General features: G+C 36.0%; 1 protein-coding gene across 1 annotated transcript in view; it reads left to right on the forward strand.

Moving 5' to 3' along the window:
* ADAMTSL1 (ADAMTS like 1) overlaps positions 1-17,507 on the forward strand; it is a 419,662-nt gene that overhangs the window by 128,548 nt on the left and 273,607 nt on the right. Inside the window, exon 3 of the mRNA XM_071581576.1 lies at positions 6,972-7,091. Within this exon, the coding sequence (XP_071437677.1) occupies positions 6,972-7,091 (120 nt within the window). The remainder of the gene's footprint in view (positions 1-6,971; positions 7,092-17,507) is intronic.

Here is a 17,507-nt window from a genome sequence, read left to right on the forward strand (position 1 = left end):
AATCAGCAGGAATTGTATAACTGGTATGTTTGCTTTTGTGGGAGTCCACCTTTTTTATCCCTACAGTCTGCTTTACTTTTTTTTTCCTTGTTCTTTCTCCACTTCCCTCTCCTGCCACCTTTTTTTTTTTTTTTTTTTTTTGTTATGGTTGCTTGGCAGCAGGGTAATTGCTGTGGTTTTGTGCATTCTGCATTTTTGCCACTCCATTTAATGGGGCCATATTGGCTTTCTCTCTTGTTGGTACACTGTGGCTCAAGTGTAGGCGTGTGCATGCTTTACAAATTTATCCCCATCTTTTCTAATGTCTGTCCAAGATTTTAACAGCTGGTGGTTTTGTTTGAGGGACACTTCATGCTGTAATTCTTGAGTGCAAATCACTTTTTGTTTCTTTTGTTCATTTATAATGAGAGACTGAAATGGAGCTTAAATAATTTCTTCAGTGAATACATTAACCAGACTCTGCTATAGTGGCTGTTTAAGAACTGAAAATAATTAGCACAAAGCCACATTTCCTTCACAAAGCTCTAAAAGAAGTCAAGACTTTACCATTGAGATAGTAATGAATTCAGTCTCTGTGGAAATTCAGGGTGGAAAGAGAAAAACATTAAATACATTTCAAGACTATCAAAAAGATTGCTGGTGGGAACATTTCACTGTTGAATAAAACATTCCCTCGGGAAGTCCATTGCTATTTGAGTTTATACTTTAAGGCACCATGCAAGTACCTTCAGAGAAGCCAAACAAGAGCCCCCTTCCCTCTATAAACCTACAAAACCACTACAAACAGTAGCCAGTTTCCTAAGAGACTGGCTGTGAATTCAGAAACAATAATTTCATCACTGTTTTGAAAGACTGAAATTGGAAAGCAATATTGTTGATATTCAGGTCTCAGGAAAAATTTTTTTTCTTCACAAGTAAAGATTTTTTGGTGGTTTGTTTGTTTCTGTAATATAACTTTCCTTCCTAGGACGTGCAATTGTATTTTGAGCTGTCAGAAGAAGATATTGCAGCAGTGAAAAATGTTGGCTTAGAATTGATCTAATTTGTAAATCTAGACAACCCTTTCTTCCGTCTAAAAGACATCAAGTGGATAATCAAAGACATAAAATCTAAGGGCTGTAAGGGAAGAATGAGCTATTAGCTATCCATGCAAAGAAAAGCTTGGAAGCTAGCCTCTAAATGTTACCTTAAAAAACAAAAATCTCCATGAACAAAGAGAACGTCCCTTCTATCTTTATGTCTGGAAAAGATACAAAGAAATATGCTGATAGTAGTTAGCTTAGGTCTAGGACAGTCTTTTCTACCTTCAGCAGAGATGCTGAACCTCTGTGAAGAGTAATAAAGAATCAAAGGTGAAGAACACAGTTGATATGCTGAGAATCTGATTACTTTCTTAAAAGGTCTCTGCTCACTGTAACTGCATGAGAGTCGTGTATACAATCACCTGAGTTCTCTCCTGCTTTCCCAGATGGTGTTAAATATTTTCCATATAGTGACACCACTCCAGTAGGTGATTTGCATCATGCCAGTAATGGGGGGACTCATGTGAAAGCTATCTACTCTCACATGAGCACATTTGCAATTGGACTATGGGGTCACTGGGAGCTTAATGCCATCATCTGTGGCAGATTTATTCTAATAGCCCAGAGTTCCCTTAAAATTTATAACAGTGGCCTGGAAATTAAACAAATCATCTTGTCTGACCTCATAAAAATGGAATTAAAAAATAAAAGCTTTATTGTTTTGTCCTTGTTTTGGCAATAAAACAATTTGTTTGAACTGAATATGAAGAGAATTACATTTTATAGAATGCAAGGGAGTTTTCATCATCTTCACAGCTCTGGAGTTCAGTCTGTGAGATAGAAATTACAGAAGAAAAATCCAAGCTGGAGCTATTACTACCTCTGCCTAAAATCCAGTTTTTTACTTTGGAATCTACCTTATCTCTCACATGGATTCTTCTAGTCTTTAGTTTAAAGGAAGGGTTGACTTCATGACAGTGAACGGTTCTGTCCTGGTTTAAAGGAAACCAAAGTGTCTACCAAGACTAGATGAGGGGACTCCTCCTCAGTAACAGCTTCAGCCCTTATTAAATTTTAAAAAGAACTTTAATTAGAAAATGTATATAAGAAAGATATCTGTGCTTAACTACTATATATATATATATATACAAAAACACACACATACATATATATACATATATACATATACGTATATACCTATGTACATATATAGACATACACACATACACACATATATATGTACACGCACACACGCATATATATATACACACACACATAAATACACACACACACACACATATATATATAAAACTAGAAACAAATCAGAGCAAACTACTCCCCCTGCTCCAAAAACGCCCCAAAAACTACTGTCGTTTCCCCCGGTGCAATTATATTTACCGACAGCAGGTGGCAGTGACACACCTCGACTGGCCATAAGGTCAGTTATGTCTTTTCCCAGCGAGGCAGAGACAAGAGGCAGAAAAAGGTGCTGGCCTTATGACTAACGTGGGGGCAGGATGAAACCTCCACCATGACAAGAGCAGACTCTCTCTCTTCTTGTCCTTTGTTCAAAGAACGAAACGCTGGAAGTTGATGAGTGGTGGTAGTTTCCAGAGATCTCCTTGCAGCCAAAGTTGGTCCCCAGACTGAAGCATCTGTGAGAGTCTCATTCTCTTGCTCTCTCTCTCTCTCTCTCAGTCTCTCTTGCTTTTGCTCTGTACTCTCTCTCTCAAGCTCAGAAGGAGCTCTCACCAGCTCAGCTAAACGGGGACTTCTAGTCACAGCAGCTGCGAGAAAGCAAATGAGGCCACCATATAGGAAGTCTCTCCCCCTCCCAGGGGCTGAGAGGGTCTGTTACTGACCTCCACCCCAGCATTAAGTTCCAGAGTCATCAACCACACCTTTGCTCTTGGTCCTGGCACTTCAACTCCCAAAACTTGTGTGTTAGTAGGAAAAGAAAATTCCCTGAAAGACCCCTCCCCCCCTTCTTTGTTTGAACCTTTAACAACTTCAGATTGTTAAGCCTACTACAAATGCATTGACACAGTATCTCTGATTACTGGATCTGCATATTTCCCCATGGGGACCTAGAAAATTCATTTCAAAAGTAGTGAACTTTTCTGAAACTTGTAATAAGGAAACATAGCATGAGAGAGAATCATTTGGAGAATCGTTTAGAGAATGATGTCCTTAATTAAATAGGGTAGTATCTCATTTTGGATGCAATTATATTAAAAATATAATGTGCTTATACCCCAGAAATTTCCAGAAGGCAACATGCAGAATAGATTAAAATTTTCCATAGTTATCTGGTTCTCCATAGAGGAATGAAAATGGTTCAGAATGATTAAGAGTGGCAAGATCAGGCTGTAAGGTCTTCATATTTTAAATTTTTACATGAATTGTGTTAAAGGCAAACATCTTTCAGAATTTAGATTTGGAGGTAGACTATAATTACTTCTGAATTTGGGACTTGGTATTGGACTTTTACCCCTCTCTATCCACCCTTCTTCTGATTCCATTTTGGAGAATAAAGAAAAATAAAATTTGGATGAACACTGTCCAACAAAATTGTGGCACATTAAAGGGAATGGTAATAGTTTTCTTATTTCATAACTCCCTATGAGATTTTGTTACTCATTTTCTTGAGGTACTAGTGGTGTGAATAAATTTATTCAGCAACTTGCAGCTTTTTGGACACACCTGTCAGTCTTCTGGGATGTTTTTTCCTTCTTACATGACTGGCAGGGCTGAGGTATGCTGTAAAACTCTTGACACCCATATGAAAGTGTGGCACTCTTTCTCTTGGGAGTTTGCAGGCAACACTGGAATGTTGTTGTTAAGTTTTGCTGAGAATATTTCAGAGTTGAAATGTTGGGGAAAGAGCTCTTCTTTTGATCATTTATCACGCCCCAACTAGCTACCCCAACAGTTCCCCGGGTCCGGCACGAAGTCAAGGTGATTTTTCACAGAGATATGTGCCTTGCTTCCAACTTTATTATCCCGATTGATCGATCAATGGTATTATGGAACAAACACATTGTTATAACTTTCCGTGCTGATCACGCGTACAGCAACAACCTGTGATTGGCCTGAGGCGACTGGCCACGTGCCGCGTGGCTATGCTGATTGGATGGAGGGTAGCCTCCACGCAGCCAGCCACGCGGCACTGATGCCGTCTGGGACCTGTTTTTCCCCAGCTTCGAGGTTGTTTACCTTCTGTTAGGCTCTCCCAAGGTTACAGCATCCTTGGCTAGCCTGTCAGCACTGGGCAGTGGGTTTGTGCATCATAGTCAGGGTCTGAGCCTTCCCCCAACATTGAAATACCTGCAAAAGTTGCTATGATGTTTAGAGTGGAGTTTAGATTAAAAAAAAAGTCATTTTCAATAACTTGATTTATTAAAAATTTATATTCCTCATCCTTCATTATAAATGTCACTGCTACTTTTCTGATATTTAATACCTTAAATTCTGCCCCATGCTTCATGTTCTAATTTGTTTCTGTCAAGAAAATGAAGAGATTCATGCCTAGGAATGCTACTAGTTAGGGAAATTCATCCTTCTTATCATTGTCAAAACACTCTAGGCTTCTTGGGAAAAAGAAAGTAAAAAACTTAATTTTAAAAAATAATTTTGTCAGAAGTGTTTTTAATAAACTAGTACAATCTTTTTGCCTTAAAATTTGGTGTTGGTGATAATTTTCTGTGTGCTTTGCACTTTGGACATCCAAAATAAGAAAAGCTTCTACTGAGAAACTGTCACCCTAAAACTACTCTGGGATGTGCCTAAATAGTTAATTATAAATACTTGAGGCCACATTTGATATTTCTGCTTTGTCAGTGAGATACTTTGAAATTCCTCGTTCTCTGTGCTGAGAAAGGTGATATTGAAGGTACTGTGATTATTTTCATTGGATTGTCTGCCTGTGTTTTTATTTCTCTGCCTCAAGGGATTCAGCAGAATATCACAATTACACCTTGTTAAAAAGTAACAAGTAACAAGTAGTTTATTTTATCGCTGGTCACAGGAAAAGTAATGAAGCTACTTGTGAAGTGGGACAGTAAGCAAGTGCAAGAAAACTTTGTGTTGGCTAGGATTCATCCTTTCACCGTCTAGTTTGTGTTAAGTCTTTTATTTTCTAATTCTGTATTTGTCAGCCTGATTTGTCAAAGATTTCTGCAACAAGGACTCACACCACTGGATCTAATGGAACTACTGATGTTTTGCATTAAGAGACATAGAAATTGAACTAAAATGAGAAAACCATCATTGTTTAAGTATTTTCTGGAATTTTGATTCATATCAGTTTCATAAAAAGCTCCTTTGCAATGTCACTTGTGCATCTGAATACCCAGATAATTTCCTTATGCTAAGAAACTCTAATGCTATGCTGTTGATCTTCATTTCTACTAGTGAAACTACATAAGCAATGCTGTTTGCAGGTTCTTGGAAAGCCACAGGTTGCTGTGGTTGATTGCTGCTGCTAAGGGTCAGATTTCTGCCAGGCTACTCTTTCTTCATATGGTTTGCTCACTGCTTGAAAAGGGTTACACTGTCTTATTTTTGGAGATTGTTTTCTAAGCTTGTCTTATCATGAACTGGAGGAAGACAGATGAGAGATATGGTGGTTGTATTATAATGAAAATAGGTTTTCTGAGGAAATTAAATGGTCATATATATGTAGCCAAGACTTTAAGGAAGCTTGAAGAATGGGTAACAGTCTTTCAGGATATTATTATAATTTAGTGACACTCCTCTTTAATAGATTTATTCCAGCTCTCTAAGTAAGGATGGCCATTCTACTAGGACTAAGTTTCATCAAACAGCATATAAATTCAAATGAACCCAGGGGGAAGTACTACGTAAAGTGAAAAAGTGTATTACAAAAATCAAGAGGAAAATAAACTTTTTTGGATAACTGCATTCTTTTCAATTATCTTCTTTTTTTCAAGACTTTATTGTTCAGATTTGCTAAATGAAAAGAAAAATAATTCTTTCATTACTGCTTTTCTGCTTTTTTTCCTCTCATCTTCTTTCATTCTCAGTATCCTAATGATTTTTAAAACTACCTTGCTCTGTCTTTTCTTTCTTAATGGATTGCCTCCTCCCAACTCACTTGTAGGGAGTGGAAAGGCAAATCTGTACTTCATCCTCCCCCTGGATAATATGCATCATGCTACTCCCAGGTTCTTCTTTGAACTTCTCAGTCATGATAAGTATATATAGCATAAAGATGGCATCTGGCTATAAAAAAAGGATGAATACAAGAAATGGTTACAATAAAATCAGAAGAGAATGGACTTTCTTCTTATTTTCACAACCTATAAAAATGTCATAACTGTACCTGGGACACTTTGATAGTCATTGGTTAGTCTATTACTAAAAACATAACCTCTTTCTTGAGTAGCTTATACATGTTCCTAAAAACAATGGGCATAAAGTGAGTTAAAATTTCTTTGAATGCATGTGCTGTTACAACACAGTCTGTGATGTGTACATGGAAGTGTACTAGCCAAACTACTTATAAATAATTTTTTTCTGTCTGTTAGAAGTTTTAAGCTCTAACTTCTTATTATCATTAAAATAATGAGCAGTCAAAACTCTGTTTCATAAAGTAAAAATACAATTTAAATATTAATTCATTTCACAAAAGAGTTTTTAACCATTAACTGCCTTACAGGTCATAGCTGTAAAAAACATCATAGAAGCTTCTTTCAGAACAAAATCTTGTGTAAATGGCAGTTATTCACTAATGTACTGACATTCTTTAAGTGCATGTCAGTGTTCTCATTGATGACAGTGCTGTCTGGCTAGAATGAGTGTAGTAAAGGAAGATAAAGGACCATTCATGGGCATTTTAACCTTCCAGTCATATTTATCTGGATATTATGATTGTGTCTATGACAGAATTAAAATTGTACATATCCTAATACTGTGTTTTCCTTCTAGGTTTTTGGAGACCAAAATCAAGGAGCAGTTTTCCTACGTGAATTTACATTGATTCGGAGAGAAAGTCTTCATGATGATTTCCTATCTGATTTGCTGAATAACTACAAAACAGAAGATCTGGTAGGAATCTCCTATTATTCGATAATATTTGGTAAAAGATGATTGTTGAGATACAGATTTTTGTGGTAGGTGTTTCATTCTGCCTATTCATCTATGGAAAGTAACAAAATCAGATTTTTAGCTACATAAAAATGTCATGCTAAAAACATTGTAAATTCCATGTAAATAAAGACTTGTTCATAGAATGGATGTCACATGCGTATGAAGTTTCATTATTTTAAGGACAAATTTTTCAAAAGAAGCACAGGTTGGTCTTTTGTTTTCTAATGGAAAGCAAATCAATGGAAATACTTGTCCAGAATTTTGACAGTCTAATTTGCAACTGTTATTTGCTTTGCACATGGAGACGGAGATTATTTTTTTATTAAATATTAATGAGTAAAGTTAAATTTACAGGTTATGTAAAAATAAATGATGCTTTGAAAGGAATTATTTTATTTAATGCACGCAGTTGAAAGGAATAATTTTATCAAATATACCCAATAATGTAGCAAACAGGGAAAACAGATTTAAGAAAGATATACTTTTATTCTTGTCTATATGACTGTCAAAGTATTTATTTCAGTTCTGAAGGATTTAACGTTGTCTAGCATCTGACATTTTTGAAGAAAAGAATATGGAAGTAAATAACTTGGGAGGCTTGCTTAATCATGCTTTAATATGAAATAAAACAAGCCAGCTGGTTTTAAACTTACAGCAAAATTTTATGCTACAAAGATTAGTAAGGGACTAGAGCATCTCTTATGAATGAGCTGGGCTTGTTCTGTCTCAAGAAGACAAAACTGAGAGGGGACCTCATCAGTGTATACGAGTATCTGAAGGGATGGTATAAAGAAGATGGAGCCAGGCTCTTCTCCATGGTGCTGAGAAACAGGACAAGAGGCAATGGACAAAACTGAAGCACAGGAAGTTCCACCTGGACATGAGGAAGAACTTTCTTACTGTATGGGTGACTGAGCACTGGGAACAGATTGGCCAGAGAGGTTGTGGATTCTTCCTCACTGGACCTATTCAAGAACTGTCTGGTCACAATCCTGTGCCATTTACTAGGATGACCCTGCTTGGGCAGGAAGGTTGGACACAATGACCCACTGTGACTTCCAGTCTTACACATTCTGTGATTCTGTAAAGTTTTAGGTTTGATATTTTCAAGGGTTGATGCATCTTGATGTCCAGCAACTTGTGGTTTAACAGCAGTAGTGGTGCATTAGCATCAGAATTGGTGATATATTTTAGGGATTAAGTACTCCATAGGATTCAGTTTTTATTTAGTCTGTACAATAGAGTATTGCCTTTTCTTTCCTATCCAATAGGATTGGGCAGGAAAAGAAAGTTGTTCTAGAAATTTGTGTTTGCACAGCCTTTCTTAGTGGCTTTTTAATAAAGTTTTAACTTTATTAGGGTACTTAATGTATAAGTGAATGTTGCCAAATATCATTGGTGGGGCCACGTAGAGCTAGGACTTCAGAAGAATGGGGTGGATGTCTTTTGATAAATGTTGTTGCTCAGGTCAAAGCAACCAGAAGACTTGAAATAACTTTCCTGTATTTTGCTTGAAATATTTTAAATATATGTGACTTGTTCACTCTGTGCTATGCAGACTATTTCAAAGACAAGCACTAATTTCAACAGGGGCCTATTTCTGCCACTTCTTCGAAATTTGTGTTTCCTACATATTAGTGCATTTGTTTTTCAAAATTTCTGTTGCCTATACAGGATATTGTTCCAATTTTATTGGTGTAGACTCAAAGGCTCATAGCCATTAAGGTCAAAAGCGTCTGCTTTTCTTGAGTGCTTTGAGACACAAGGATGCATTTTTTTCAATTCACCTCACATGACACAGCATTAAGTTAAGAGGGGAACTAGTGACCTCAAATGCAGTCCTAACTGCTCAGCATCTTTGTCTGGCAAGCTGAAGATAACAGGTAAGGCAGCTACAAAATTAAGTATATGATTACTAAGGTATCAGACAAAATGCTAGAAGTGACTTGACTAGTCATGCAAACATTGTTATAGAAGCAGATACAAAGTACTGTTTCCAAGAAAAGAAAGCACAGACTGTATTTCAGGGCCAATCTTTCTCAAGTCATATGACCAATACATTCTTTCCTGTAATTTCCGCTGAGATAATGGTGTATCTAATGAGGAAAACCTACTGAAAAACTATTTTTCTAGCAAATGAGACACAGAGAAAACAGCCTCTTTTATCATAGTTCCTCAGTAAATCTCCCAGTTTGGTTCTTTTTCAAAGTCCTGTGATTTACGTAGGGTAGTCTTTTCTGTTTACAACTATTCAAAACTTGTGTACACCCAGAGCCTCAGTGAAAGTCTGTCAGCTGTCTTCAGTATCATTTATAAAGTCTTCAAGCTTTCTGTTTCACCTTAATGCTGCCATGAGCTGATTTGATGCTTTCTGGGAAAATTCAGACTGCTGATCCATATTTTTAAGTTACTGTCTGAGAAAGGTGCCTTCAACTTAAAAAAAAATCCCTCATATATGACTATTTTTGTTGGTAGCTGAGAGCATTCAAAAAGGTTGATTCAGTTCTGATATTGAAAAGTGATATCCCCATAACTCCATAACTACTTGGGATAAGAGATGCATTTCCAAGGGTGCCACATAAGTCTTTTATAGTATAAATGAGAGAATGACCACAATCAGTAAGCAGATTTACATAGCTTTCTGGACCTATGCATTAAAAGCTGTTGGCAATGATGTTGTAGTAACACCTTGCAATTCTCAGCAAAAGTTGGAGAGATTGAAAAAATTTTTGTTTTCTTGTGACCAGTTAGTACAGCAAATATACTTAATGTGAAAATTCAATACCTGCTTGTAAGGCAGTTTTAAGCAATTGTTTGCAAGACTGTGTGTTTAAAAGTACAAAATAGCCAAAATATCTTAGACTGTGATGGTTAATATCCAGTGAAAAATACAAAGCAGTATATAACCTTTTTTTACTGTACCATAGTGGATACCATATTTCTACAACAGAGAAGCTATAGGCTTTATCTTGGTTATTGAAATTATCACAGAGATGCTTTTCTCATCTTTCAATTCTAGTGCTTGTAGAAAACATTATTTAGCCTCTTAGTAATGTAGCTCTTTGGTCTTATTTTCCATTTCAATATAAACACTAAAACCCAAGTGTATTTCTGTAGCCCTACCATCATTTCCTTCAGGAGGTAATTTGATGGAAGCCAGAGGAAGATTTATATTTTTATCATTTTCTGTCGGGTGTGCAGTCAATAACTGAGATTACAGTTACAAAATCATTCAAAGGAAGACACTGAGGTAAGTTTCTCAGTTCCAAAGTTACAGTGGTTTTCCTTCTTCTAGAAAAAATACTGGAAATAATTTAATAATCTTAAAATAATTTAAAATATAATGGATTTAGACAAAAAACATAAGGCTAAGGAATTTCCTAGTTTAAAAAATATGTCAAGGATTGTAATCCTATATTTTGGGAGAAGTTCCTATGTGTTCCATGCACTCCTGAAAGTCAGGAATGATAATTTTTGGAATTCAGGAATCCCGAGGTACCTCTATAGAAAGTAACTGTTTTAATGAGCAATTGTTTAAAACCTTAGATTAAATCCAAACTTTTCTGTTCTGAGACCTGATTCTGAAGTTATTGACTACAATTTCTCTACATCATAAAGAAGTAAGAAGGAAAGCAAGCACTGTAAACAGTGAGAAAATCTAGATGTATATCTAAAATTTGTTTTTCACTCTATAGCAGTTGATTCTGATATTTAGAATGTAATGCTTTTGCTTTTTAGATGGGAGGGTTAATTTTCAGATGGGAAATCACCAGACCATTGGAATTACAGGGTCTGTCCCATGGAGATGCCAACATGATAATGAAAAATGCCTTGATGGTGTGAGGTACTCTCCTCTGACTAGTCTTACTTTGTATCTGTTCTTTGTAGGTAACAGATCTCCCCAGTGCAGATTAAGACCGTCCTATGTATGCTCCTGCCAATTCAATTACTTGCAAATCGTTATTCTCTCCTGGCAGAGCCATAATATTGACTTAAATATCTTGAAGTGTAAAGCAGAACTGTCTGTATTTCTACTTACTCCCAAAGATCAGGAATTGTTTAAGAGTTCTCTGGAAAATAATGGCCTCAGAGAGACTGAAATCACAAGTGTTTTGAAATGTTTCTCAGTTTATTCTTTTAATAATTGCTACTGTTTTCCTTCAGACTAATTTGCTCTAAGATGAAAGTTTTTATCTTGAAGGTTCACCTACTTTTAAACAAGGAAGTATTAAATGCATTTAGAGATATGTGGATAATCTAAAACTAAAATTAGAATGGATCATCGACACTTGCCATTTGCCTTAATTCTAAATGTCTACAAGTACTCAAATACCAAAAGGTTTGAACACTTTCTTGTCCATTTTTTCTGATTACCTCTTAATAATACCATTTACATCCCTTTAAAAATAGTAACATGACCGTTGAGTTTTTGGATCCCTAACTGTTCCTGTACTTTTCTGTTAGAAAACTAATCAAGGCATCCATACACAAGGGAAAAAAATTACATTCCAAAGCTTTGAGTCCAGATCCCACAGCTGCCAAAACTATCCCATTACTGTATCTAGATCTGGAGTTCAGACAGTAGAGAAGGAGACCATTTTTAGAAAGATTGCATTATAAGCCTTGCCCACACTAGGAAAATGAAAAACTGTAACACAATTAAGGCATTGTTTGTGTAATGATATAGAACACTGTTTAGTCTACCGCAGTATTTAAACAGAGGTAAATTTATGCATATCTGTTCCAGATACCTCTCTTCTACAACTGAAGTCTTTTCTAGAGTCTCTCAAATTAAATGGCTTTATTGTTTGTGTCACTGAAGTACTGGAAACTCTTTTTTTCCATTACACTGTTTCCAACCTATGTGAATGTAATTCAAAAGCTATTGTCTTCTTTTGCACTAGTATAACATGGGGATGCTCTCTATGCCTGAAAGTCTTGCTTCTGTGCAGTTTAGTAAAAGTATTTTGAAACTGTAAATTGGAACTGTAGTTTAAATAGTTTAAGAATAAAATTAGTCAAGAAAAGTTGTTACCCTCAAAATATGTGTAGTTCTAGCTTTTCAAAGCAAACACTTAACATTACTGTGTTACATGGTGTCAATTGATGAAAATGATCAATTCCTCTTTTTATATAATCAGCAAAATTTCTGTAATAGTTTCTATGGAATTTAGTGAAGGTACAACAGATGAAAGGTGAGCATGAAGTAGATGAAAGAATAAGATAAAAGGTCCCTAGTGAGAAAGACGGTATACTGACCTGAGGTATTCCGAACTTTCTCCTTTACCTAAGGTTATGAATTTCACCTTGAAATGTTCTACAGAAGGCAAAACATGAGTGGAAAGAGCTATAACCTTTTAACAACTAGTGATGATGAAATGAGTAGCTCAATTAAATGCTTTGGAGGCAAGTACTTCTTTTGTTGGATTTAGATTATATCCTTGACTAAGAATGCCTTTTTCTACTGCTAGGAACATATTTGCTGATTGTTTATGTTGTAAGTATTAGCTGATGCTATTAAAAAAAATGGTTCCATTTTTGGAATGGTTCCATTTCTTAAATTGTTTGTAAGTTTACCATTCATCTTACCTTCATAATTCTGTGCTAGGCTAGTATAGCTTTAAAATTCTGCTAGTTTTCTTTCTTTATATGTGTGTATATATATGCTATGTGTCTAATTGAAGATCTGTGTACCCCTTTGTAATGCCTATATAGATGCCATGTTTGCAAGACAAGTCTCAGAAATCTGAAGTAACGTAGACTTTTTAGCAACTGCTCACTACTAAGTTGTCTAAAACAGACTAAGAAACAAGTCACAGATTATTCTTTCAGTTTTGCTTTTCCAGTACTTATAAAGATGCTTCAGGACTACAGGCTTTTCAAGAATGCTTCCCTTTCTTCCCAGTTTCACAGAGCATTCTTAGCTCCACTGGATATAGACAGAGTTTGTGATCAACACTATCTCTTGCAGTTACTAGAGACTTTGCCAGCAGTCTTCCACCCCTGGTTAATGGCTCTCAGCATCACAGTAAATGAAAGGAGAATTGTTTTTTTACATTCTCCATTAACCTAGGCTACCTCCTGAGAATGAATGTTGGACAACCCAGCTTTGAATTTCTGAGGGAGTTAACACATTGGAGGGATTAGAGAAGTTAGAAATGCTTAAGCTTTTCCCTTTTTGGGTCATGCTAAATTATACCAAGGCTTTATTCCTAAGAAAACTATCTTACTGAAAAATCGCTGAAAGAGTTCAGAGTCTAAATTTAGATTTCTGAGCTAAAAGTAAGTTTGTGTGCCTGTATATTTCCTAGCTGTCATGTGTGCCATGGCCTGGCACAGTTTATTGAGTTGCTTCTGGTCTAGGACACTGATAAAGGGTTTTGAGACTCCTGCTGCTGAACTGTGCAGTAGGACAATGCCAATTCCAACATCAGCAAAATGCACTGATGAGTTTATAGTTTACACTAATGATTGGAAAGCTTGGATTCTAACATCTTCACTGTCTGTGCCAGAAAATAAGTCTCCTTTCCCTATTTTAAAAATTTACCTTCTGTTTGTGGGAAGGGTTTTTTAGTTATTATTTTTATTATTTTTTAAATTTATTTTTAAGGATGTTAATATGACTCTGTGGTTCTGTGATCCTCATCTCATGGATGCCGTAAAGCTTAGAGTCATGGTATTAAAGAGCACATAGTTTTTGAAGTAGCTTATCCAAGCATACTAATAGGCAAAACCTGTACATTTCCATGCTCATATCAGGAAATCCACAAGTGGACTTGCGGACATCGATAAAGCCCTAACAGCATCAGAATCAAGTGGCTGCTTCCAACAGTATTATCACATTTACTCTGCTCCTAATGTCTAGATTTATGATTGTAAGTACTTGAATAGCTATGAATGGATGAACACAGAATCAGAATAAATCCTAAATTGCTCATCCTGCATTACAATACCATTAAGCATAATGCAGTTTCAATAATCAATTGCCACGTACTGAAATTATTCTATTATGATGAATATGTTTAATCTGTTGGCATTTTTAATTAGCATTCCATAGTTGTCTTATTAACTTTTTAGTTGAAGATTACATTCAGGTCAGTTTCAGTTTTGTTCTTCTGTGTTTTCCGTGGCTTCTCTTCCTTGTAGCTTTCAGATTAGCAGTGAAGGCCTGTAGCCAAATACGTTTGCTGTACTCTATAGCGCCTTCTAACAAGATGTTTGTCAGCCTGATCATACTAGATTTTTTTGTAGATTTTTGGGAAAGCAAGTAGCAAAAGATTATTGGTAAAATCTAAACAGTGGGTATATTAGAAAAAGATACAGGATATAGGATATATATCTAGCCTTGAAATGACAATCCACTGTAGTGCTTTTTGCTGCTACATGGAGACTGTTGCTAGAGTGGGCTTTCAAAATAAATAAATTTATTTTTTTGCATTACTTTGTGCAATCTTTTATGTCTACAATGTCTTTTCCAAAAAGTCTAATTTATTTATCATTCTACAGAGAGTTTACTGTTTGAATGGGACGCTTGTTTCTGTTTCATGTAGGTTTTCACTCTGTCATTCTCACCCGATCTCCCTCAGTAACAATGTTTCTTCCCTCTTCTTCCACTGAAAAAGTGAAGGCTCTGGAACAATCTTCATTTCTCAATATAAATACACTATGATAGATATTAAGTACAATTCCTATTTATGATGAAGATAGAAATGAATGTGCATTAGGACCAGAAGACAGTGAGGACTAGAAGAAAAGGAATGGTGGGGTATTATCTCTCAAAGAATTAGTTTTTTTCAGTGTAGTAATTACCCCTAAGAAAGTTTATTTTTTGCAGAGGTTGGTTTTCCCTGTGCTGTGATGATTACAGAAAGAGACCTGTTGACCCCTCTCTGTGTACTGACCTCAGTTTTCAGATGTTTTATACCTCTCTCATCATACAGATTCTGGACTAGGACCTGGACCAAGAATTTTACTGAGAATTCATGGGTAGCAAAAGATAGTTTTAGTGTGTACTCATTGTCAGTTCCTTCACTTGCTGCTGAAAATTCTAGATGCAGTTTTCTGCATGATAAGAATTCTTACTGCCTTCCCATCCTGTGGAAATAAAATCTCTTGCATATTTGTGTTGCAAGAAAATTAGGGTGTTACGTTTATTCCTGCATGCTTTGCTGACCAGTTGGGTTATCTTTATCAGAGATAAACTCTTTTTGCCTTCAGTTCTCTATGATTTAAACTTCAATTGTGAGATTATAAGTTGTAGATTCCATTCCATATATGAATCTGAACCAATGAAATACATGATTTTTATAAATACATTAAGAAATATGCCTATGGACCTGCAAAGTATTGTGGCTACTTTGTGCCTATTTAGAAATTACAGTGTTTGGTGTATATTTAAGTGGAATCCTCAGAATTTGGAATGTGTGTGTGATTTTTTTCTACTTTCGGTTTTAACACACAGAGAAGAAGATAAGGAAGTGATTTGTTCCAGGAGCAGTTCTGTGATTCTTTTGTTTATCCATTCTGTCCCCGCAAACAAACCAACACCAGTCTATTCTACCTCTTTGTAGTAAGTCTGTGAATTTGTTGGAAACCAGATACCCCAAATGGACCTTTGACGTACCATTGTCAGTAATAGTGAGTGATTTTCTAGTTAGTACTTCAAAATCACTTCCTCACCATATTTAAAAAATCCAGCAAGGTGATTGGTGGTCTGCTTTAACGAAATTGCTTGAATATGAGTAGTGAAGGGAGAGAAAAAGAAAAACTATAAAGGCAAAATGTTGTGGTTTGGGAAGATATTTGTTCTGTCCCTTTGTTTCTGAAAGATTGTCTGCTAATCTTAGTACAATAGGCATATATGAACTTTAAAAACACAGCTGCATTTTAATTTAGATTAACAAAGATTACAAGTGCCCAGTACATAGTATACTTTCATTGACTTACACAAACATTCTCTCTTTTTTCCCCAAAAAACCTTTTTTAATAGTGTTAACAATTGTGTTTACTCTTGTGTTTTACCATGTTCATGTTTCAACATAATGCTGAAAATTCCCAATATTATATGAAAATATAGCTCAGTTATTTAGTTTCTGTTAGCATCTGTTTGCTTACATATCCATGAGAAACTGCACTAAATAATCTTAGCCAAATTATTTTTTACTGTATCTTTTGTATCAGTCTTGGCATAAAAAATGGAAAAAAATCACTTCAGCAAGTTCCACTGACTTTGCACAATTTATAGCAGAGAGAGAAAATTCTGTGGTTAAATCCTTATAGATCGTTTAATGATTGAAACATTTACTTTATGATCATTTGTGGTTGCACAATTTGCATTCATTCAGCAGTGCAAATATGAATGATAACTTATTAATAATTGACTTAATGTTCAGACCTCTTTGGCAGCATCCTCTGGGTCTTTATTTTCTGTGTTTTCCCCAGGTTTTTTGGTGATATATGGGTATTGGGTAATTAGGTAAACTCAGGAAACAATTAAAAGAGAGAGAAGATTAGGAATGTGTAAGGAACAGGCAATGTTCTTTTTAAAATGAATTAGTAAACAAGGCATAAATTGATTGAACTGGCCTGGTCCCACAGCCTCTTCTCACAGGGTAAAGGCTCCAGCCCAACTGCCTTGGTGAATTCCTCTCACTTCCAACCAGTTGGCTGGTGTCTGTCCTGCATCCAGGGAGATATTCACAATGTGGTCTGTTGTTCACAGTAGTGAGGGCCCAATCTTTTCCCAGGCTCTTGGGGCTGTCTTGCAGCCACGTGCTAATGCTCTTCCCCATTGATGCCCAGGTACGTAGCTGGCCGCTGCTCAGCTTGCTGCCCACTAGCACCATCCTCCATAGCTGCTACTAGGTTGTGCTGGTGACAGCCTGCACCCCACAGGGTTCTGCCTTCCTGGGGAAGGCATTCTTGATGGCAGATTTCTATCACAGTCCTTTTGGGTAGCTGTCATCCCCTGAAGTTATATATGCTATTCAAATGGAATTGTTTCTAATGTAACTAACAGTGTCCAAGATAGTCACGTGAACATAACTTTGCTATCCACAGAAGGTAGAATATGAATAAGTATGAAAGTACAGGCAGGAATAACCAATAATTAACTGTCTACTTACAAATTACTTAAAATCACAAGATTTTATTATGAATTTAGTTGGTCTCATAGGCTGAGTGTTCATCAGCACCTAGAAACTGAAGCCTTCAGTATGTAAGTGCTTCAGAAGAGTTGCAAGATAAGCAAAAGGAATCACCAGTGGTTCTGTACCAATTTATCTGCAATGGAAAATGGCCTCACATATCAGATCAACCATCAACAATATTTTTCCCCTCTTTAATCAAGTAAAAATTGGAATATTACAATTAACA

The sequence above is a fragment of the Pithys albifrons genome, chromosome Z (assembly GCF_047495875.1).
Source record: "Pithys albifrons albifrons isolate INPA30051 chromosome Z, PitAlb_v1, whole genome shotgun sequence".
NCBI classification, from domain to species: Eukaryota; Metazoa; Chordata; class Aves; order Passeriformes; family Thamnophilidae; genus Pithys; species Pithys albifrons.